This window comes from Ascaphus truei, chromosome 7 (genome assembly GCF_040206685.1).
Source record: "Ascaphus truei isolate aAscTru1 chromosome 7, aAscTru1.hap1, whole genome shotgun sequence".
NCBI lineage: Eukaryota > Metazoa > Chordata > Amphibia > Anura > Ascaphidae > Ascaphus > Ascaphus truei.
The window spans coordinates 46,073,724-46,098,747 of record NC_134489.1 but is presented as its reverse complement, the minus strand read 5'-3'; the positions used below and the strand labels follow the sequence as shown (position 1 = coordinate 46,098,747).

General features: G+C 46.7%; 1 protein-coding gene across 6 annotated transcripts in view; it reads left to right on the top strand.

The window, feature by feature from the left end:
* The window catches only part of PLEKHG2 (pleckstrin homology and RhoGEF domain containing G2), a 135,374-nt gene that overhangs the window by 59,180 nt on the left and 51,170 nt on the right, over positions 1–25,024 (top strand). For all 6 annotated transcript variants that reach the window (XM_075608220.1, XM_075608217.1, XM_075608221.1 and 3 more), the window contains exon 4: positions 21,084–21,184. In XM_075608220.1, the coding sequence (XP_075464335.1) occupies positions 21,084–21,184 (101 nt within the window). The remainder of the gene's footprint in view (positions 1–21,083; positions 21,185–25,024) is intronic.

Below are 25,024 nucleotides of genomic sequence, written 5' to 3'. Positions count from 1 at the left end.
ACGTGTGTGTGTGTGTATGTATTTGTAGGTGAATTAAGTAGAAATATCTATAGGTGCACACATATCTGGGTGGGAAGTGCTGCAGTGCTGCAGAAGGAGGGATGAATCTTGGGCCTTGAAATGGTTGCTGGGGGAGGTGATGAGCTGTTGCGGTCTTCTCACAAAGCAAAAGTGTGTGCAAGGAGCGTTCACAGGGCCAGTGGAGGAGGCCCTGCAATGACTGTGAAAGGGGAACCTACACATTAGAAGCCCTTGTGCAGCCACTTCTGGGGTACATTGCTCTGTGTATCTAGCAGACTTTTTAACACTGTGCATTGTGTTACTATTACCAGTGCTTCACACACCATTAAAATTATTGGTACTGTGTGCCGTTTTCAGGGCCACAGACAAATTTCAAGGGGCCCAGGACTACTGTTCTGACCGGGCCGCCCCCCTACCGGCAGTGTTGCGAGCCCCATTTCACTCCTAGCGAGCCCCCCCATTTCACACCCCGCGAGCCCCCTCTATTTACATCCCTCTTCCCGTGTATTTCTCTCCCCTCCGTCAATTACCCCACTCTCACTCTCGCCCCCCCTCCATCAATTACCCCACTTACTCAATCCACCTTTTCACACACATTCCCTCCCCCTCACTCAATTCCCCCCACAAAGTATATACCCCCCCAAAAAAACAATGCAAAAATCTTCCCACCCCCACATACATACAAAAAAATTCCCACCTCCACAAATATATACAAACCCCCCTCCCCAAATATATATAAACCCCCCAAATACATACAAAAACCCCCACCCCCAATATATATATTAAAAAAATACATATAACCCAACCTATACATATATAAACCCCTATATATATATATATATATATATATATATATATATATATATATATATATATATATATATATATATATATATATATATATATATTAATATATATAAAAACCCACCATACATATTTTTTAAAAAGTAATATATATTTTAAAAAAAAACAACAAAAACAAACATATAACCCCCCAATACATATAAAACCCCACAACATATAAAAAGACAAATACGTATAAAACCCATCCAAATACATATAAAACCCCCAATACATATAACCCCCCAATACATATAAACCCCCAATACATTTGTGACAGGGTAAACAAAAGCCACCAAGTTATATGCTTGGAAAACCTATGTCTAGTCTGCAGTGCAGCACTGACTAGGTTAACTTCAGCTGGGAACCTCAGGACAATTAGTTGGATCCCGTCAAAAAAGGGGGGGTCAAGGGGTGCTCCAATCTTATGACAACTAAATCAGCATTGAACAATCTTCATGGACCCCAAAATAGCAGTGTGGGTATATGATGGAATGGCCTGTGAGTCACTCATAACAGTATGTAGGATAATATCCTCAGAGTAAAGATGAAGGCAGTCCAGGTTAGAGTACTCAACTATAATGGTCAAACATAAAATAAATAATCCTTACCCACTTAAGCTGTCTGTAGGGGTCCACTGTGGCGTGCCAGCCATGTAGGAAATCCAAATGTAGGTAGAACAAAGAGACAAAGGCGCACTGCCAGGGAGTCAGGTGGTGCAAAAATCGAATCCATTTATTTCAGAACATCTCTGATAAAAAACATAGCCCCAGGGGGGGCAACAAACAACCTCCTACGCGTTTCGGACGGGTAGGTCCTTTATCAAGGAGTGTGGAACCCTCTTAGTGCGGAGTTTTGGGCAGGCACTTTATTGGGAGTGAATGCTGGGATAGACCTTCCCTTTGAGGTCCTTGCTAATGAGTGCCCTCCCATGGTTGGTGAGTGCCCTCCCGCGGATGGTGAGTGCCCTCCCGCGGATGGTGAGTGCCCTCCCGTGGATGGTGAGGGCCCTCCCGCGGATGGTGAGGGCCCTCCCGCGGGTGGTGAGAGCCCTCCCGTGGATGGTGGGGGCCCTCCCGCGGATGGTGAGGGCCCTCCCGCGGTTGGTGAGTGCCCTCCCGCGGGTGATGCGAACACCCGTGGCATGCCATTCATCTGTATGGCGCTTGAGGAAACTAGTAGGGCATTGTGTGCTTCTGTGGCCCCCGAGGACTCTAGAGAGACCACTGCCTCTGCCATGTCGCCACCAGCTGCCCCTGAACATCCTGACTCGGGGATGGAGGTGGAGAGCACAGTGGACCCCCTCGTGGAAACACAGAGGAGGGGATCCAATCTAGGGCTGAGAGAGGCCCCCGCAGAGAAGGACGGGGGTCTTGAATTCTCCAGCCAAGAGGAGCCTGGGGAGTTGGGGCTCAGAGGGGAGTCCTCTGACACCATGGAGTCGGTGGACTCCTCGATCCCCGTTATCCCTGCCCGGGAGCTAGATAGTTTCCTGGATGATACCCTCTGTAGACACGGACATACGAAGGTGCAGTTGGCCCTTGAGAGGTGGAAGGATGCTTCGGTCATTCTCCACTCTCTCAGAGTATACATCAAGGCTAACCACAAGGCCAAACTTTCCGGGACTATCGAACATACTCGGGTCCTAAAGTTTAACAAAGTGATGCGAGAGCACGTAAAGGCTTCTCGGGGTATAGTACCCTGAGCGCCTATGGGAAGCAAGACTCTTGATTACCAATGGCTTTGAGCATCGGTACGCTAAACGTAAATGGATGTAAGGACGGGTTTCGAAGGTTCCAGGTACTCTCCTTTTTACAAAAGGGAAAGTATTCTGTGAGTTTCCTGCAGGAAACCCATACCACTCCAGAGGCTGAAGCCAGCTGGCATCTGGAGTGGCGAGGCAAGGTCTTTTTCAGCCACCTCACTTCGACATCTTGTGGGGTAGTGACCCTGTTCTCTGAATCCTTTCAACCTGAGCTGCTGCTTGCCAAAGCTGTTGTTCCAGGTCGCCTGTTGCATATCAGGGTCCGACACGAGGACTACACGTTTAATTTCCTGAACGTGTATGCTCCTGCCAACGGACCCCTGAGAAGGCAGTTCTTCGTCAGAATGTCTGAATACCTGGAGACAGTCGACGCAGACGAATACGTGGTGCTCGGGGGTGATTTTAACTGTACCCTCGAGGCTCGGAAAGACCGGAATGGTCCGGAGCCACACCCGTGTTCTGCGTCGGCCTTGCGGGAGGTCATCACCCGCTACTCCTTGGTAGACGTCTGGCGAGAACAACATCCTGAGGCATCCACTGAGTTCACCCATGTTAGGGTGTTTAGGGGTGAACGGATGTCCTGGTCCCGGATCGACAGGCTGTATATTTCCAGCCACAGCCTGTCGCGAGCCCAGTCCAGTGCCATTAGGCTGGCGCCGTTTTCAGACCACAATTGTGCGTCCGTGACGGTGACGCTGCTACCTGCAGCACCCTCGGCCGCATATTGGCACTTCAACAATACGTTGTTGGAGGACAAGGGGTTTGCGACGACGGTCCGAGACTTTTGGATGGCCTGGAGAGGTTGCAGGTCAGACTTTGCCACGTTAGAGCAGTGGTGGGACGTGGGCAAGGTTCATCTGCGCCTCGTGTGTCAGGAGTACACAAAAGGTGCCAGCAGGCGGCGCGATGCTGAGATCGAGGCCCTCAGGGAGGAGGTGCTCGATCTCGAGAAGCGGCTGTCTGTGGCAGGAGACCAATACCTGCAGAGTATGTACGTAGAGAGGAAGTGCACTCTCCGGGACTTGGAAGATCGGAGAGCTCGGGGGGCGTATGTGCGATCCCGTATCAACTTCCTTCGAGAGATGGATCGCGGGTCGCGCCTCTTCTACGCGCTGGAGAAAAAGAGGGGAAACCGTAGACATATCACATGCCTGTTGGCAGAGGACGGTACCCCTCTGACTGACCCGGAGAGCATCCGGGACAGAACCCGGAGATTCTATGTAGATCTTTTCTCTCCGGAGTCCATCCAGCCAGATAAATGCAGGGTCTTATTAGAGGGGCTTCCCACGGTCAGTGAGGATGGAAGGGAGCCGCTTGAGTTACCTTTGACTCTGGCCGAGCTCTCTGAAGCCCTAAGTCTCATGTCCCACGGAAAAGCGCCGGGGCTAGACGGGCTGACTGTGGAGTTCTTCCAGTTTTTCTGGGAGATGCTGGGACCTGATTTCACCGAGGTCCTAGCCGAAGCCCTGGAGATCGGTGAGATGCCACTTTCGTGTCGGCGGGCAATACTGTCTTTGCTGCCGAAGAAGGGGGATCTCCGTCAGATCTCTAATTGGCGACCGGTCTCACTGCTCAGCACGGACTATAAGATCGTAGCCAAAGCGCTTTCGCTGAGGCTCAAGTCCGTGCTGGCAGAGGTGATTCACCCCGACCAGTCCTATACTGTCCCAGGCCGGAGCATTCATGACAACATTTTTCTGGTCCGGGACCTGATGCACTACGCGCAGAGGACTGGTCTGTCACTCGCCTTCCTGTCCCTAGATCAGGAGAAGGCGTTTGACAGAGTGGATCACCGTTACCTTATGGAGACCCTGCGGGCGTTTGGCTTCGGCCCACAATTTGTGGGCTTTCTCCAGATGCTGTACGCCTCTGCAGAGTGTCTGGTGAAGATCAACTGGTCCCTGACGGCACCTTTTGTGTTTGGTCGGGGAGTACGTCAAGGGTGCCCCCTGTCTGGGCAACTGTACGCGCTGGCCATTGAGCCCTTCCTCTGCCTACTGAGGAGGAGGCTCACCGGGCTGGTGCTGCGGGAGCCTGACATGCGAGTAGTCCTGTCGGCTTATGCCGATGACGTGCTCCTCGTGGCCCAGGACCTAGATGATCTAGAGCGGGCACAAGCGTGCCAAGAGGTCTACACCGCGGCCTCTTCTGCTCGGATCAACTGGTCCAAGTGCGCCGGCATATTGGTGGGTCCCTTACAGGTGGACTCTTTGCCCCCCACGTTTCGGAATGTCTCGTGGGAGAGCGATACTCTCAAGTATCTGGGAGTCTACCTGTCTGCTGCGGAGGACCCGGCCCCAGAAAACTTCAGTGATCTTGAAGAACGGGTCATTGCTCGTCTGGGGTCATGGGTGTATCTGTCGAGAATGCTTTCCCTTAGGGGAAGGACCCTGGTGATCAACCAGCTGGTGGCCAGTCAGCTTTGGCACCGGCTGATAGCTCCAATCTTATGACAACTAAATCAGCATTGAACAATCTTCATGGACCCCAAAATAGCAGTGTGGGTATATGATGGAATGGCCTGTGAGTCACTCATAACAGTATGTAGGATAATATCCTCAGAGTAAAGATGAAGGCAGTCCAGGTTAGAGTACTCAACTATAATGGTCAAACATAAAATAAATAATCCTTACCCACTTAAGCTGTCTGTAGGGGTCCACTGTGGCGTGCCAGCCATGTAGGAAATCCAAATGTAGGTAGAACAAAGAGACAAAGGCGCACTGCCAGGGAGTCAGGTGGTGCAAAAATCGAATCCATTTATTTCAGAACATCTCTGATAAAAAACATAGCCCCAGGGGGGGCAACAAACAACCTCCTACGCGTTTCGGACGGGTAGGTCCTTTATCAAGGAGTGTGGAACCCTCTTAGTGCGGAGTTTTGGGCAGGCACTTTATTGGGAGTGAATGCTGGGATAGACCTTCCCTTTGAGGTCCTTGCTAATGAGTGCCCTCCCATGGTTGGTGAGTGCCCTCCCGCGGATGGTGAGTGCCCTCCCGCGGATGGTGAGTGCCCTCCCGTGGATGGTGAGGGCCCTCCCGCGGATGGTGAGGGCCCTCCCGCGGGTGGTGAGAGCCCTCCCGTGGATGGTGGGGGCCCTCCCGCGGATGGTGAGGGCCCTCCCGCGGTTGGTGAGTGCCCTCCCGCGGGTGATGCGAACACCCGTGGCATGCCATTCATCTGTATGGCGCTTGAGGAAACTAGTAGGGCATTGTGTGCTTCTGTGGCCCCCGAGGACTCTAGAGAGACCACTGCCTCTGCCATGTCGCCACCAGCTGCCCCTGAACATCCTGACTCGGGGATGGAGGTGGAGAGCACAGTGGACCCCCTCGTGGAAACACAGAGGAGGGGATCCAATCTAGGGCTGAGAGAGGCCCCCGCAGAGAAGGACGGGGGTCTTGAATTCTCCAGCCAAGAGGAGCCTGGGGAGTTGGGGCTCAGAGGGGAGTCCTCTGACACCATGGAGTCGGTGGACTCCTCGATCCCCGTTATCCCTGCCCGGGAGCTAGATAGTTTCCTGGATGATACCCTCTGTAGACACGGACATACGAAGGTGCAGTTGGCCCTTGAGAGGTGGAAGGATGCTTCGGTCATTCTCCACTCTCTCAGCAACTGTCTGGGCAACTGTACGCGCTGGCCATTGAGCCCTTCCTCTGCCTACTGAGGAGGAGGCTCACCGGGCTGGTGCTGCGGGAGCCTGACATGCGAGTAGTCCTGTCGGCTTATGCCGATGACGTGCTCCTCGTGGCCCAGGACCTAGATGATCTAGAGCGGGCACAAGCGTGCCAAGAGGTCTACACCGCGGCCTCTTCTGCTCGGATCAACTGGTCCAAGTGCGCCGGCATATTGGTGGGTCCCTTACAGGTGGACTCTTTGCCCCCCACGTTTCGGAATGTCTCGTGGGAGAGCGATACTCTCAAGTATCTGGGAGTCTACCTGTCTGCTGCGGAGGACCCGGCCCCAGAAAACTTCAGTGATCTTGAAGAACGGGTCATTGCTCGTCTGGGGTCATGGGTGTATCTGTCGAGAATGCTTTCCCTTAGGGGAAGGACCCTGGTGATCAACCAGCTGGTGGCCAGTCAGCTTTGGCACCGGCTGATAGCCATGGGTCCAACTCCCGAATTTATCAACAAGATCCAGAGGAGGTTGATGGATTTCCTCTGGATGGGGAAGCATTGGGTCTCTGCGGGAGTTGCGTGTCTCCCTTTGGAGGAGGGTGGACAGGGAGTGGTGTGTGTCCGCTCCCAGTTACACACTTTCCGCCTCCAGTACCTGCAGAGATACCTATTCGCAGATCCGTCTCCGCAGTGGTGCCAGCTGGCGACCTTTTTCTTTCGCCAGCTGCACAATATGAGGTATGACCGGCAACTGTTTTTCATCAGGCCCGAGGGTTTAGGTAGAAACCTCTCGGTGCTGCCGGCATACTACCGGGACTTACTGAAGGCCTGGAAACTGGTCTCCGCGACCAGGAAGGGGCAGGCGGTGGGGGTTGATTTCCTCGCTGAGCCCCTGCTGTATAATCCGGCAGTGGGGGCTCGGATGTTGGATTCACCCTCTATTTGCCGCCGGCTAATCCTGGCGCAGGTGACCAGAGTCGGGGATCTCCTGGACTTTGAGCGGCGGGACTGGGTAGGAGCAGAGGAGCTCGCGCCCCGTATGGGTCTGCTTACTGCCCGCGTGCCTCGTCGTTTGATCCAGGAGATTAAAGATGCCATCCACCCCGACTCACGCACCTTCATCGAGGGGGTATTGCAGACCGGAGAGCCTTGTCAACCTTTCAATCCTAGCTCTCCAGATCTTTGCGTGGAACCCAAACCACGGCAACCCCCTCGGGCTCCTCTTTCCCCCAACCTCAGCAGGTTGGGGGATATGTCCCCGGCATGTTTTCGCGGCATGCCGAGGAAAGTCCTGTATTCTCTGGTGCTCCATATAGTGCACTACCTCGCCCTTGTCACCCGCCCAGATACCATCTGGAGGCGGGTATTTTTTGGGAACGAGGACGAGAGACCCCGGTGGAGAGAGCTCTATTCAGCTTTGGTTCCCCGTCCCGCCGGGGATTTGAGTTGGAGGGTCCTCCACGGTGCACTGAGCACAGGAGAGTATTTGGCACACTTCACGGACTCCCCTGCCGCCTGTCCCTTCTGTGGCGAGCGGGAGTCCGTATTCCACATTTATCTGAGCTGCGCCAGACTGCAGCCCCTCTTATCCACCTTGAGGAGCCTTCTTCTGCAGTTCTGGCTGGGTTTTTCCCCTCATCATTTTATTTTTGGGTGCCCAGTGTCCCGAGACAATAAGCCTAGGGATCTCCTAGTTAACCTGCTCCTGGCAGTGGCTAAGGTAGCCATTTACAAGACCAGGAAGCAGCGTTTGGAGAAGGGGGTCCCAACGAACATCGTGGCAGTGTTCCGGGCGCTGGTGCACTCCCGTATTCGGGCAGAGTTCACGTACGCCGAGTCCGCTGGGACGGTTTCGGAGTTTGCCTCCCAGTGGGCGTTAGGCGGGGTGCTCTGCTTGGTATCCCCCATCAGGGGTTCTTCTGAGTTAACCCTTCTTTTTTAAGTGCACTTTTTACAGTGCACTTGCTGATTCCCTTATATATTTGTTTGACTGGTTTTTCTTTGTTCTACTTGGCAACAAGTAGAATTGCTGTTTAACTGAATTGGCCGGCTTCGCCGGCCAATCAGTATTGAACCAGATCAAAATAGGCTGCGTCACTCACCTCAGCACTATCCCCTGCTGCTTCCCTCACCTCGGCACTATCACCTGCTGCTGCGTCACTCACCTCGGCCCTATCACCTGCTGCTGCTTCACTCACCTCAGCACTATCACCTGCTGCTGCCTCACCTCAGCACTATCACCTGCTGCTGCGTCACTCACCTCAGCACTATCACCTGCTGCTGCGTCACTCACCTCAGCACTATCACCTGCTGCTGCGTCCTTCACCTCAGCACTATCACCTGCTGCTGCGTCCTTCACCTCAGCACTATCACCTGCTGCTGCCTAACCTCAGCACTATCACCTGCTGCTGGTTCACTTCGTTGACTCGTTCAGAAACCGGAAACCAGCACACGCCGTCAGGAAAACGTTTATTTTACAGTGGGAGCTGGCAAATTCAAATTTGCCACACTTTCATGGCTAATTCGCCACTTGTGGCGATTGGCGACAGGGTTGCCCACCTCAGATGTTGATCATGCATCACTTTAGTAACCCTTTTTTGCATCTCTCATTTATGTGCAAAGACGGACATAATGCATGTCCTTCTGGAGATATGGGCCCATATTTACTAAGCAGTCATCTGTTATAAGGCAGCATGTCAATTGAGTGTCAGGTGTCTTATGGCAGAAGACTGCTTAGCAAATATGTGCCATGGTCTCTTAACACAGTTCTGCATGCGAAGTTTCACCATTGATATATAACGTGGCAGCAACATCTCTTTCTTGCGGCTATATTCCCTGACATATTGTATTGGGGTTCAGCCCTTCCAATAAAGCCCACACTGTCCCACCCTCTAGCTCTTGGAAAAATTATAATTTCAGTACAAGAACAAGTTGAAACATGATTTAGTTGCTGCCCATTTAGATTTATGATCATGAAACTTTCCTTTTGAGTGGTCTTATAATTTCACATGTGGACAGCATGGACAAAGGAATCACTTCCAGTTGTTGCTTTTTAACTGTGGCACGAAATAAACGGATGAGAACTTGAAGCAGCTGTCCACCCTAAAGAGAATTATTTTTAGCTCCCCAAGCTGTCTTTAGTGCAGTTGTGCCATTCATTTTATTATTACGTGTAGATTTCCTTTGAAGAAAGGGTGTTGTGTTCTAATATTCTTCTGAATAAAATCTAAAATGTTCAGTTTTTACTGAGAAACATCTGTAATCTGAAAAGGTTCGGGATATTGTGTACCACAAACTATTTGCTTATCCTGTTTATAAAATGACTTCATCATGTAGATCTAGCTGGCACTAAATGGGTTAATTGTCTTTTTTACTTAAAAAAACCCCAAAACAAACAAAAACAAAAACTATTTCCTTTACTTTAGAATGAAATGTGCCCCCAACAAATTGTATATAGCAAGGCCTTGCCTGTCGGAAAGGGATCAAAATCCAATAATTTATTTATTTATAAAATGTTTACCAGGAAGTAAACATAGACAGAGGATGAGACACGCACTCAATATCAATGGTAATAGAGGTGGGGTACTTAGCTGCCGGTGCGCTGGTCCTGGGGAGCTCCTGTAGTCCCAAATGTTCCAGTACAAAGAAGAAGAAGCAGGCACACGGTCTTACTCAAAAGGAGGTTTAATATGCCATAAAGTCCAACGTTTCGGCAGTCAAATACTGCCTTTCTCAAGGTGAAGGCTACCAAACACATGAAAACAGTCAAAATATATATCAGGGGGGGTGGTATATATTTTGACTGTTTTCATGTGTTTGGTAGCCTTCACCTTGAGAAAGGCAGTATTTGACTGCCGAAACGTTGGACTTTATGGCATATTAAACCTCCTTTTGAGTAAGACCGTGTACCTGCTTCTTTTTCTTTTTACCAGGAAGTAATACATTGAGAGTTACCTCTCGTTTTCAAGTATGCCCTGGGCACAGAGTTATAAAAATATATGGTTACATTAAAAGAACAGGGTTATACAGTCAATTCACAGACATTTCATGGACAGATAGAGTTGGGTACAGGGGATAAAGGGCTGGTGAGTTTCAGATTTGAAATAGAGAAGCTTTAACATCAGCAAAAGGCTCACACCCTTTAGCTGCCCTTCGGCTGCGCCAAAGGCTATCCGCATTTGGGGCGTCGCAGATGTACACTGAAGGGGTTCAGATTGAATGCAGCTGCAAATTCAAAGTTCTTTGTCCTCTTGGCTCATAAACATTCTACTGGGTCAGGTTGACACTCTTTGACAAAGTCCCATTGGTGGACGAAACGCGTCAGAGTTTTTCTCTGTAGCAGAAGGATTCATGTGTATGCACTTAATAAACAACCTTTTATTTTGATTGCACTTGAATACCAGTTTTTGTACCCCTGCGGTAGCTGTGAACCGCCTAATACCTTTTCCTACTTATTATTATACCCGGCTGGAGCACGCTTCTCAGCGCAGCTGATCAGCATTTCCATTTTCATCTTCCTGAGGACTGAACTCGACGAGTCAAGACTGTGAGTACTCTTGTTGCTTTGAGGGTTTGTGACTGTGTATGAGACGCCGGGTTTATTGAGGGCAGTGGCGGAGAGTAGTTGCGGTTAGCCGCAATATAGTTCCACGCAGGGAACACGGCTTTACTGCTTTATCTTTTCTCCTTACTACTCTCTAGCCCCTTCCCGTTGGTCAGTCTTGGATACACAGACTCACTCACTCACTCCTTTACCCATATAATTTATTACCTGGACACTGATCACGAGCGCTTCTTGGACATTTGTACATTTATCATTGGGATGCATTGTGGGTGTTATATGTGCACGATTCGGAGCATCAGTTTCTTGGAGTTCACTCTTTGATTTCTTTTACTGGGTCAGGTTGACTTTCCACAAAGTACAAGCAAATGTTAACCCTTAGCACGCTGGTCCTGTGCAGAGGGGAGCAGCTCTTGGGGAGCCCCATCAGGTGTTCACCTTTGGGACACGCAGATGTACATTGAAGGGCTTCAGATTGAATGCAGCTGCGAATTCAGACGTCTTTTTCCTCTCACCCTCTCATCCTCAGCTGCTGTCAGTGAGAACATCCACCTTCCTTTGTAGGACAGATTGTTTAGGGTTAGCGTTAAATGCATTGTTTAAGGCAGAGCTTTCCAAACTGTGTGTCGGCTGCGGTGTGTCACACGAACGTAACAAGAAAACCTCTGAGCGGTGCGGAAACTGGGGTGCGCATGATTATTTAGGGGGACGCGGGCGGTTAGGGCCACCAACAGGGGGTTTGCTGAGCCGTGCACCGTCCCCTAGACAAAACTGGTCACCACAGGGTGACATGCGCGTGCTGGGGGAAAATAAATAAATAACAATCCCCCCACCTGACTGGTTGGCGCGCAGCCAATCTCTATCCGAGCTGCACATTGAGGAGGCGCCTTTTCCTGCATGGAGCGAGTAAGGTAAGTACAGCTCCGTGCCCCCCCTCCCTAGTCCGATTTGGCCCGCCGTGTGTCCTATCCCCGTTTGTGTGTGCGTGTGCGTGTGCGTGTGCGTGTGTGTGTGTGTGTGTGTGAATGAATACAGACACCAATCCACAGTCAGTCACCCAGCCTCTCTGTCACCCTCTCTCTCTGTGTCACTCATAAATGACAACAATTTTGGAAAAGTATGTTATCTTACAAATCATATAATTTAAAAAATATAAATGAAAGGTTTTCATGAGATATGTGTTGTCCCTATACAATTATTTTATTACAATTTATGTATGTGTCCGTATCTCTTATAAGGGGTTAGTTTAACCTCTGGTTTGCTAGTAAAACAGATTTGTTGTCTCTCGAAACGATGCATGTCTAAAAAGTGTGTCACCAACATGAAAAGTTTGGAAAGCTCTGGTAAGGTAAAATCCATGTTGGGGTTATTCTGCTGTTTAAATTGGGTAGAATAAACAACTGTCTAGTAATAGAGCTGGAATTCCACAGATTGCAGAGTCAGAGTGTCTCGGCCTGACATCGTCTGGCAAATTCCCTAGCAGGCATAGATCAGCGTGTGAGGAATCTGGGGGGAGCTGAGACAGGACCTTTTTTGTAAAATAATGCTAATTTTCCCCATTATCTTTCTGTACTGTGTTTCTGCTCAGGGGCAAATTATCTGTCCATTGAGTGAAGGATCCATATTTCATTGCATATTAATCTTGGTGCAATGAGGGACCAAATTGATCTAATGACTGAGACATGATCAATGATTTAAAGGGTCAGGCCCTCCTGGGAGCAAAGTACTTAATGACATTGACATGTTTGGTTTTTTTAAACTCTTTTTTTAATTTTATTTTTATTGACGAGCATCACTTGTTTAAAGCAATAATAACAACATCCATACATCTAATGTACAATAAAATGAAGGTAAAGAAAGAATACATATTTATTTCAGCAGATATAGAAATTATCCACAATTAACCTGACAAGCGTCTTAAGCTGAGTCCATAGAGAATTCAGCCATGTGGAGGCGCGCGTACACTGAGGGAAAGCGGGTGCTTTCCCTGGTCTTAGTTCGCGCGCCATCCGGGGGCGTGTCGGGGGCGGGCCAGTGACGTACGGAGCTTGTTCGCCCTCATTGGGCGAACCGCTCATGTGACCGGCCCTGCGCTCCCGTGAGCGCTTAAACGAAAACATTCATGGGATTTTAATTTAGTAACTATTGGCTGCAGAAAGTGATCAATGTATTGGGACAAATTTATGGTCACTAAATTGTGTAAGGTAGTAGAATCAGAGCAGGATGTAATTTCTCTTCAGAAGGACTTGGAGATACTGGAAACGTGGGCAGGTAAATGGCATATGAGGTTTAATACAGATAAATGTAAGGTTATGCATTTGGGATGCAAGAATAAACTGGCAACTTACATATTAAATGGGGATATATTGGGGGAATCCTTGATGGAGAAGGATTTAGGAGTGCTTGTAGACAGCAGGCTTAGCAATAGTGCCCCATGTCATGCAGTAGCTGCAAAGGCAAACAGGATCTTATCTTGCATCAAACGGGCAATGGATGGAAGGGAAGTAAACATAATTATGCCCCTTTACAAAGCATTAGTAAGACCACACCTTGAATATGGAGTACAATTTTGGGCACCAATCCTAAGAAAAGACATTATGGAACTAGAGAGAGTGCAGAGAAGAGCCATCAAATTAATAAAGGGGATGGACATTCTAGCTTATGAGGAGATTTATTTACATTAGAAAAGAGGCGTCTAAGAGGGGATATGATAACTATATACAAATATATTCGGGGACAATACAAGGAGCTTTCAAAAGAACTATTCATCCCGTGGGCAGTACTAAGGACTCGGGGCCATCCCTTAAGGTTGGAGGAAAGGAAATTTCACCAGCAACAAAGGAAAGGGTTTTTTACAGTAAGGGCAGTTAAAATGTGGAATTCATTACCCATGGAGACTGTGATGGCAGATACAATAGATTTGTTAAAAAAAAGGTTGGACATCTTTTTAGATGGGAAAGGTATACAGGGATATACCAAATAAGTATACATGGGAAGGATGTTGATCCAGGGATTAATCCGATTGCCAATTCTTGGAGTCAGGAAGGAATGAATTTTTCCACTTAATGGGGTTTTTTTGTTTGCCTTCCCCTGGATCAATAAGGAAGTATAGATATAGGATAAAGTATTGGTTGTCTAAATTTAGCATAGGATGAACTTGATGGACGCATGTTTTTTTCAACCTCATCTACTATGTAACTATGTAACTATGTAACTATGTAAAGAGCCTATCCCAGAGATGATAGGTGTATCAGGTGTCTCTTTTTTATTGTTATGGATTTTGGGAAGGTGATGGACTGCCAGAACAGGGAATTCAATTAGAAGAAATTCAAATTCAGACTGTAATAATATGCTGATGTTTGGCATTTAGAAAGATATCCGTACGTTCTTTCATGTATTGAGCAGATGGATCTTTCCTGAGGTTCTCATAGCTGGTAGGATCACTTTTGTAAGGCTTCTCTAATATGTTCTGTTTTACCCTGGATCATGATCCCACCCCCTTTATTGACTTGTCTCATGACTGTCATTATTGTCCTTTAAGTTTTGTGAGGGTGGCTTTCTCACGCTGAGAGATTTTCTTTTGTGAAGATTGTTGTTGCGTAGCGCTGTGTACTGATGGGCGGGGGCGGAGTGTATCCCAGGTGTGCAGTAATGAAGGGAGTTAGCATTAACCCCATCGAGTGTTTCTTGTCATGCGACGACGCCGTGTATTGGAGACCGGAGCGTCCTCCGTTGCGCCACGGGAGGCGGTGCGGGGGTGGAGTCTAGGTCCTTCGCCAACAGGAGTACAGCGGTGCTCGCACGAGGGCCGTCACCCAATGCGTCACAGGGGGTGGCACCGAGGTCCAAGCCTCACAATAACCAATGTTAACCCCTCGTGTGCCCGATTGAATAAAATGCTAAATATCTTATGATATCATTACAGAGCTTATTACAGAAATTGAGATCCCTCTAAATCCAATAACATTGGTACTGACAAAACCAGTAGATAATGTTAATCAGTGTAGTAGACGTTGGAGAGCGCAATTTTCACCAAATATGAAAAATACAAAAATACAACATGGTGCAATATATTTCCAGCTAGGTAAAAAATGCTGCTGTTGATCTTTAAAATGGGGACTAACGTTTTCTTAAATACAAACCCGCATGTTCCAAATATCGTTGCTAAGTATTCTCAGATTCAGAATGAGTGGACACCGCCTCCTCGGATCTGGCGTCCCTCCGTCTGACACTTCCGGTGTCGTGATTTTCCGGTTGGTCAGGTGATGGCATGAAGGAGGAATGTAGCCCGTCTCGTAGAAGCAGGGCAGAGCTGGCCACAATAGCAGGCACTGCAGCAGACTTTACGTGTTTTGCTCAAACGGCTTCGTGAGGAGTCGTAATCCTGGCGTCAATAGTTGGTCTTTATTTAGCCCAGTGGACGCATTCATTGATTGAAATCCAATTCTCCTTTGTACTGTCGACGCACTCATTGGTCAAAATACAAATATTATAGTATAGAAGTGGACTAATATTAATATAATATATGCTAATATATGCACACATAAAAATGAATAGCGATCTTGATCAACTTTATTAACCCTAAAATAGCAGATTCTTAATGATCTACTTACATTCTAAAAAATAACTATTCAAAAAATATATTTTTGCAGCAGATATAAACTGACATATTAGAAAACATAATAAAAAACATTATAAATATTAAAAATATATTAAAAATAAATGCATATAAAATGAATACATATAAAATTAAAGGACTGAGTACTCTCCAGTCCCTCAAAAACTGTCTAGAATAACTGTATATGCAGGAAAGGACATCTATTAATTTGAACTTTCATAGAACTAGGTGGAATGGATGCACCTGAGGTGTATTATTTATGTAACGCACTTTCCCCCATCCCCTTGGAGGATGTGTGGCTACGGTGTGTGTGGTGCAATATCTGTGGCTCACAGGAGGTCTGAGCCTCCGCTGCAGGGAGCCTGGGGGGTAACTGGTACGGTGCTCTTCAGCGCTTGCCCCTGTAACGGATTCTACTGTGTGGAATTACCCATTACAGGACCTATATACAATAGCCACACACAATGGGTAAAACATAAAATAACAACTTTACTGCAGAATGATAATATGGCTACTGGTTACAGCCTACCCACCAGGCCTCACACGGCCGTAACCACCCGCCCAGTGTCCCACACACTTGTTCACTGTCCCCACAGTACCTGATGGGGCCCTCGTGCATCCAACCACTCTAGTGTCCACAAGGATATTACCCCTCACCCTTATATGTGGTCAGCGCTGCCACTATAGTGTATATTGGTGCACTTGTGGGTGGGGTACCTGCCTGGTGCGTCCGCACCCGGGCATGCTGAGTCCTGCGATGGGGTACACGGACCCAATGATGATCCACGTGGGATGTCCACCTCAAGGACAGTCTCTTCCGTGGAGGTGGTCTGGTCCCAGACCACCAAGAGCCAGGATGCCACTGTGTCCTGTCTGTGTCCCTCACTACAAGCTACAGGGGCAGTTTCCCTATCTTCTGGGCCTGTCCCTGTAGCAGCCACAAACATAGGGGATTTGGGCCTAGCTGGGGCCTATCAGGGGTCTCTGGCCTAGTGCAGATGCCACAGGCACCTGCACAATCACACCCTACCCCTTCAGTATCCAGGTTCCAACTAAATGTCCCCTTAACTGTCAGAATCCCAACTGTCAGAATTCTAACTGCCATACATCTCTCAGCCCTATTGGTTGCCTGGCAACGCGTCCTGCAGCCCTTGTGGCTGCTGAAACCTGCAGTTCCCCTGCTGTGCTATACTCATATGGAAAGGACACATATGGAAAGGGACAAGCAGGGGACCAGGGGGACCCAGGCTATATATACTAAATTAATGAGTTCATCAGATTTACATGTAGTGTCTCAATTCTAAGATGACAAAAAATTCATAGATACTGTGACAAACGCACCTCTTTTGTAGCGCTGACGTCTGTCTGGGCTCTTCACGACACAGTCTTCTAGGGTTAATTAGAGAAATAACAGGATAATACAAAGCAATACGTTGCTTAACTCAGGCTTCTGCCTGCTTTATTTTCATCCCACTAAGGGACTGCAGCTTTAACAGGTATAGGTAGGAGACAGTCCGTTATTAACCTTCAGCGGTTTACTCACATAAGTGATATAATATTTCACACACTGTCACTTTAAGAAATCAAACAAATCATAAACATAAATCCTATCCCTTTCAGGGATCTAACTACACAGCAGAATATGCCTCTCTAACTGTTGCTGGGCCAACTAACCTGTTTCCCCAGTTTAAACAATACCCTCTCATTTAGAGTAACTAGATACAGCATAATAATATCCACAGTTTTTAGACACAGCTTAACTGATAGATGGGGTACAGCGTCCCCAGAGTCCAGGCAATGCTTCCGCACAGCGCAGCTCATGAAGGGGGCGTCCTCCCCAAACTGGATACAGGGGAGCAGCGTGCTCCAGGCTCTAGAAGAGAGACTGAAAAAGCAACCCTCTCTGCTCTAAATACTTGTTCTAGTGATTAGGAGAGCAGGTGAGGAAAAAAACAGAACCACTAATCTCTGGCCTGGAGTTTCTATCCCACAGTCTCAGCAACTGTGAAACCGTGGAATGGATCACTTCCATACAAAGTCTGCACTTCTATAAATTTAGACAGAAAGCTGCCCATTATCCTGCGACTATGTCACAATACAAATATTTCATAAATGAAAATACAGTAAGGACTCAACGCAATGGGAGACAAGAAATGCAAAGAACAAATGAGTCACAAAAATCTCTGACATAACTTCTCAGAACCTTAAGATACTGGTGAAATATTAGCAACACCCCCAAAGGCACCAATGTCAATATCTACAGTGAGAACCCCTAGATTCATCATTTTCATTCGATGGATCCAAAAGGTCTCTCTTCTGGCTAAATCTAGAGTTCTGTTTTCTCCTCTCCAGTGGGGGGTCACATGTTCAATTCCCTTAAAAGCAAGTCCCCTATGATTGGAATGGGAACATAAATTAAAATATTTAGGCACACTGTGTGTAATTATTTTCCTTTGAATATTACTTAAATGTTCTAAAATCTGGATTTTTAGAGGACGTGTGTTCCTACCTATATATTGAAGCCACAGGGGCACTCTAAAAGGTATACCATGTACTCCATTTTGCAGTTGAGGTATTGTTTGATTACAACATTTTCATTTGTTGTATGAGACTTACATTAATTTTTATCTTTTGTACAGAAATCACGTGTCTTGCAATTGCCACATCCAAAAAAAACCTTTTGGTAGCATAAGCTGATTACTATTATTTTGTTTTTTCTAGTGTTTAATGGTTTAAAAGCATTCGGAGCTCATTTACATTTACAGATTCTTAGCTTTTGTAAAAAAAATAATATTCGGATGTTTAGGAATTTGATTCCGGATCATTTTGTAATACAGTAATACAGTATGTGCCTGTGTTTGCCAATTGCATTTTATATTTTCTTAGCTTCTCTGTTGTATTGTGTTACAAACGCTGTTTTGAAATCTCTTTTCGTTTTCCGTTCCCTCTTTGTCTGTCAATTGATGGATAAGACTTTTTGTATCTCATAGTTTGTTCTATTTCTGGCTTCTCTGGTGATTTTTTTCCTCATAATGTCTTTCTTCGAATTTTTTGGTAAGAATTCTTGATTGTTCCTCATACATTCCATTTTCTGAGTAATTTCTTTTATTCTCCTCAGTTGGCCAAATGGAATGTTTGATATTCAACTAAGATGGGGGCAACTAGTGCTCATTATATAGTTGTCACTGTAAACTGTTTTGAAATGTGTCTCTGTCTTCAATTGTCTGTTTTCAATGTATAAAACTAAATCTAAGAATTCTTTCTCCGTTTTACTCTTTTTTTTTTTTTTTTTTAGGGGAATTTTAATGGTCAAATTAAGATTATTCTGGTTCATATATCCAAAAAAAAATCTTTCCAATTCTCCCTCGTCACCTTTCCAGATTATAAGGATATCATCTATGTACCTCTTGGACCAGATTTACACCAAACTTTTGGTTGGACCATATGTGGCATAGCTGGGCGTGAACCTCGTTCCTATTGCCGTACCACATATTTGTAGGTAGAATTCTTCATTGAACCAGAAAACATTACGCAATAAAATAAATCTTATGGCTTCTAAAATTAATAGAGTTCATTAGAGATATCTGGGTCAATTGATAGAACTCTTTTAATTGCCTCTACTTGTAATTGCCTCTAGGATTTTAATTACCCATATTCTGACAGCTCCTCAATATGCTATAGCTGCCCCATGGAAAGAAAAACAAAATCCGCCATCAATGGCAGCGTTAACTCATGCTCATGGAGAAACTCAGTGTCCTCTTGAGACTTGGCTCCCGTAGGTTTTATAAAGTCTGGGACCCTTGGATAAACCAGGCTCTGTAAAACACCATGCATATTTTCAATCTCAGGTTACACCCATGGTTAGGAAAATACAGGTGGTAGAGATCACCTGGGAACCCTACTATACCTCCCCTCCTCCTCCCTCCCTCTCTCTCTCCCCCCCTCCCTCTCCTCCCTCCTCCCCCCCTCCCTCTCCTCCCCCCCTCCCTCTCCTCCCTCCTCCCTCCCTCTCTCTCTCCCCCCCTCCCTCTCCTCCCTCCTCCACCCCCCCTCCCTCTCCTCCCTCCTCCTCCCTCCTCCCTCCCTCTCTCTCTCCCCCCTCCCTCTCCTCCCTCTCCTCCCTCCCTCCTCCTCCCTCCCTCCTCCCTCTCCTCCCTCCCTCTCCTCCCTCCCTCTCCTCCCTCCCTCTCCTCCCTCTCCTCCTTCTCCTCCCTCCCTCTTCCTCTCTTCCTCCCTCCCTCCCTCTTCCTCCCTCCTCTTCCTCCCTCCTCCCTCCCCTCCTCTTCCTCCCCCTACCCCTCTCCTCCTCCCCCCTCCCCTCCTCCGCCCCCCTCCTCCCCCTCTCCTCCCCCTCTCCTCCCCATCCTCCTCCCCATCCTCCTCCCCCTCTCCTCCCCATCCTCCCCCACCTCCTCCTCCCCCTCAACTCCTCCCCCCCTCTCCCTATACAGTAACTGTATTTTTTAATACATTTTCCCATTCTCGTGGTTTTTAAAGTTGCTCACAGAAATCCACATTTTGCACGTATTGTAAATATTTTGCTTGTCTGAGCCCAGAGATTCCCACCATCCGTATGTACAGCACCACACACAATGCCAGCTCTCCTTGGCCTCTACTCGGCACACTGTGAAACAGTTTTCCATGTTTGGGGAAGATTGAGACCCATATTTACTAAGCAGTGCTATTCGAGAAAACATCAGCATTGTAAGACACACAGGCAGTACATAACTTTTATGTGAATAGGCTGTAAAGTGTCTTCAGGCGTTGGAAGATGACCTCTGTATAAGCACTACATAGTAAATATAGGCCTTAATGTCCGTTCATTTGAATGGGGAAGCAGCATGTATAGCTCCTTGAATAAAGGGCCTGTATGTCCTGTAATATCTTTGGGGTTTCCCTGCAGTTTCCCCACTCTTTCTGTTGGGTAAGGTCCACATGACATTCCAAGGCAGAGTTCCTGACCTCTCAGGGCGTCACTTACACCCAGGAGAAGGAGAGGTGGAAGTTTGTGCACCAAACTTCACTGTAATATATATATATCATTTTAAAAATTGTTTTTGAAGCAAAAAGTGGCACTGCGTGCTCATTTGCATGTCATTTCCCAGAATCCCTTGCTGCAGTGGAAGTGCTGTGTGCTGGGTGATAATGGTGAAGGGCGGGGTTGCAGACCTGCCTTAGACATGCAGATGAGCATACAGTTATATTTATATATATACATATGCATATATATATATATATATATATATATATATATATATATATATATATATATATATATATAGAATAACACTGATCAGAATGTATCTATTATAAGCAGACCAGTTTGTATCCATATTATACGCAGAACAGCGTGTGCATCTATATCACACTATAGCGCAGACTGACACACACTATTAGACTGTACCACACACACCGTATCAGACTGCATATAACTGTATCACACAATGTATCAGACTGAATCCCACACCGTTTCAAACTCTCACACTATCGGACTGTATTGGACTGCATCATACTATCACACTGTATCCGACTGTTTGTAACACACATTGTATCACACACTATGAGACTGTATCACACACTGTATCAAAGTGTCACTCTATCAGAACGTATAACAACAGTGCCAGTGAATCAGTGTCTTGACGCCATCCCTCTTTCTCTTCCCAGGATTACCTAGGTTGTATCATAGACTGCGGACACCTTCCCCTTAAGCCTGAGCAAGTCAGCACGTTATTCTGCAACATTGAGGATATTTATGAGTTTAACAGGTGAGTGGGATCTATTTAGCAGTCCCCAGGCTTCAAAACTGGTGCAGAAATTCTGCAGCAGATCAATCCAGGCAAAGGTTTGGTTTTAATTGGAACCCGCTTTCTTGATAAATTGAGTGCCGTTTTTCTGCCCTAGTTTTGCATCTGCCCCCTGTCATCAGCTTTCTTATTCTTGGGCGTTTCATCCCTCCTCTCCCCCCCCCCCCCTATGAGCTCTTTTTACCTCTGTGTGGATGTTGATCTGGGGTTAATCTCCAAAGGGATCAGAAGAAAAACAAGACACAGAGATGGAGATCTACATATCCTAACATGGGAGGTCCAGAGCATCTGCAAGTTTGCAGAGGGAACGATCATTGCAAACCCCATGCTGCTGATCCAGCTCTAAACTCTCTCCAGAAAACGGACTGGGACTAATTTAGCAAGGAGGGTTTTTAATAAGTGACAGAGAGCTGGGGGTTTTTTTTGTCTTTGTCTGTAGCAGTTAAAAATAACTCCAGGCGCTTTCAGTCTGCCGTGCGACTGCTTCCCATGTCTCTGTACTGCCGGCTGCCACATCTGGAATAGGTTTAAAACGCTTTGCAGCCCAAGGTTCCCACAGCTCATGATATACTGTATTGCAGTACAAAGGGTTAATTATAATCTGTGACATCAGTGCATGTTTCCTATTAGCTCCAGAATACGTCCTTTATGTTTATGTGCAGATTGTTCATCAGAAATAAGACGACTTTCTCCCTGTGTATGAAAAAAATAAAAAAATGCATGGTGATTATTTAATGGAAAAATCATACAAAAGGGTCAAACTGGTAACATGAGAACAACCTGTATAATTACACTATGGGAACTGAAAGTGGAGTGGCAGCGTTAACTTATTGCATGGGCGCAATTGGGAGTTTTGCAACAAGCAAAAATAATCATTCACTTTGGTGTTGACCAAAAAAAGAGGAAAATTACATTTTTGTGTGGGGGTCATTAAAATTGTGACCAGACAGGCCGAGTGTAGGCATGTTTCTCCCTAATTTATTTAAATTAGTTATTGGTATTAGTGGCTGTTTCTAACTTAAGGAGGATTTTTAATTGTTTGCCTAGGTTGGACCAGTTGTAAATCAGACTAAAAGTATAAGAACTTATGTCACCAAAAATCTCGCTTAAACCCTAAGGCCGCGGGTATGGTCAGCGCTTAGCCGCGCTCACGCGTGTCAGTGAGCCCCCGCAGCCGCAATGAGAGCGGCTTTAGCAGGGGCTCGCGCACGCTTCCGCAGGCGTGCGGAAGCGTAGCCGACAATCACATTTTAGTTTACGCGCGCAGGGCCGGTCACGTGAGTGGTTCGCCCAATGAGGGTGGACCAGCTCCGTGACGTCACTGGCCCGCCCATAGACACGCCACCGGACGGCGCGTGTAGTAAGGCCAGGGAAAGCACCCGCTTTTCCCCAGCCTCCGTGCGCCTCCGTGCGCCTCCGCACGGGCTTAGTGTCTATGGACTCAGCCTAAGTCTTTTGTTATTTCAATTTTGATCATTTGTATAATAAGGGCACCTCCTAGGAATAAAAGCATGAGAATTTCTGGGGAAAAAGTGTTTGCGAGTATTCCTATTTTTGGTGCACTTGTGATATGATAAATGCTAAAATTACCATTTTAATTGAAGTAAAGTTTTATCAATTATATTCATCATATCACGAGGAGTGTGCTTAAAATAGGAATACTTTAGTGTGTGTTCTCACAAACACTTTTCTCTCAAAAATTCTACATTGTAACAACACACATTTCACCATGGACTTTGATCATCCATGGAAGCGTTGCTGCTCTATCGATGCACATGTGTTTTCTGGCACAGAATGCTTAACAGGACAATAGAACAAGAGGTTGGAGAAGGGAAATAATTTATAGGGCTATTATAGTTGCAGAGAAATGACACACCCAAAAGAGTTTAATTTTTAAAGGTGCCCTTTATAAAAGGGACTTATCCCTGTTAAGAAACGTGCCTCTAGTCCAGCAGTGTGCTATTTAATTGCACACCAGCAATCAGCCAGACTCCACCTGGCTGATTAGAACTATAGAAAAAGCCTGTACCCAGAAAAAGGAAGTGGATTCCTGAGCTCACTATTGGAGCTGACCCAGGAAGGACAGACCAGAGAGTTCCCTAGTCCACAACTGTGCTGACCTGGGGAACAACAGATGTCTTGAGCTGCAGAGAGACTGCAGGCTGATATCAAGACAAAGGGGACCAGACCTATATACCTGAACAGACATTGCCTTAGGACACAAGGGTGCTGACCCAGGAGAGCAGAGAGGCCTTCGCCTACAACTACAAGAAACAGATAAGACTTTCTTATGGGACTGTTATATATCTGTGTGTGTGTATATGTATACACACACACACACACACACACACTGGTAATTAGCTTAGCTAACCACCAAGTTAGAGAGGGCTGGACTACATGTGTAGATATCCTCCAAAGTGGAGTAGATTTTTCTTTAGCTTATTTTGAATGTTTTGCTGTGTTAAGGGACAGGCACAATAAAGCCTAATTTTAGTTTCACTTTAAACGGTCTCCATTGCGTACCTCTGCATACGTCTCTTACAAGCCTGATGATGCAAATACACGCATAGATAACGCACACGTAATTATTACTGTAGCCCCCCTTTGTGGACTACTATTACATTTAAGGAGTTAACGGCCTTAATGGGTTAACTGTGTAGGCTCACTCAGGTTACTTCTCCCCCCCCCCCTCCCCCATCATGTGATGTAAATGACTATGCAGAAGGGATGCCACTCCCTTGTATATCTTGTTAACCGTGATGTCACTATATGGAGTATAGAGGATATATATATATATAGCTCCACCCAATGTTCTAGAACAGGCCAGCACAACTCCAGTCCTGGAGGGCCGCAAACAGGCCAGGTTTTCAGGATATCCCTACTTCAGCACAGCTGGCTCAATATGACTGAGCCACTAATTAAGCCAGCTGTGCTGAAGTAGGGATATCCTGAAAACCTGGCCTGTTTGCGGCCCTCCAGGACTGGAGTTGTGCATGCCTGTTCTAGAAACAGGTTCATCTGAGTTCTAACTGGGGTCCTCACTGTAGCCTTGTAAATAGTTTTGTGTGTATAGTTAAGTGTATTAAGATGTGTCCTGTCCCCATATGTTATTTTCAGTTAGGAACGTGCCCTTTAAATAAGTGCCATTAGTAAGGATCCAAGATGGTTGTCACTATTGAAAAGGAGGAAGCATGCTCTTGATAAGAGTTCTCTGCATAGTAACTCAGGAGTATGTTTGGAACAGCACAAGCGGAAGCTTCCTTGTGCAATCCTGATTACAGGTATGGAAGACGTATGCAGTACATAGTAGCGGGTTACTAATTCAGCAGCCTGAAGTGTTTCCTAAAAGGCCATTTAATATGGGGCATTACAGACTAATGCAAGAGACTGCCAATGTATCCCTTATTATGGGTAACAAGTATAAGTATCTCCCTACTGTATGAGTGAGAGCTACCATGGGGTGAAGTTCAGGGTAATATGTTTTGCCACAAGTTTCTGTCAAGTGAAATGTATGTCAATGCCTGTGGAGCCTTATAGACGGATGCCAAATAAAGCACCTTTTATGTTTTACAAAAGTTCCAGGCGCCCATCCTTTTTCTATCTGCTTATTCACGCCCAGCCTGCACATACCCAGCACCCTGAAAATGTATGAGACTGAGAGCTGCCACTATATATAATCAATCTGATGTAACCTCTTTTGGAGCCATTAAAGGAAGGTTACATTACGCATGCGTATAATTGTGAGAGATGTACCATCTGCGCATCAGCAATTGCGTAAATCTAAGACCTACTGTAATTAAT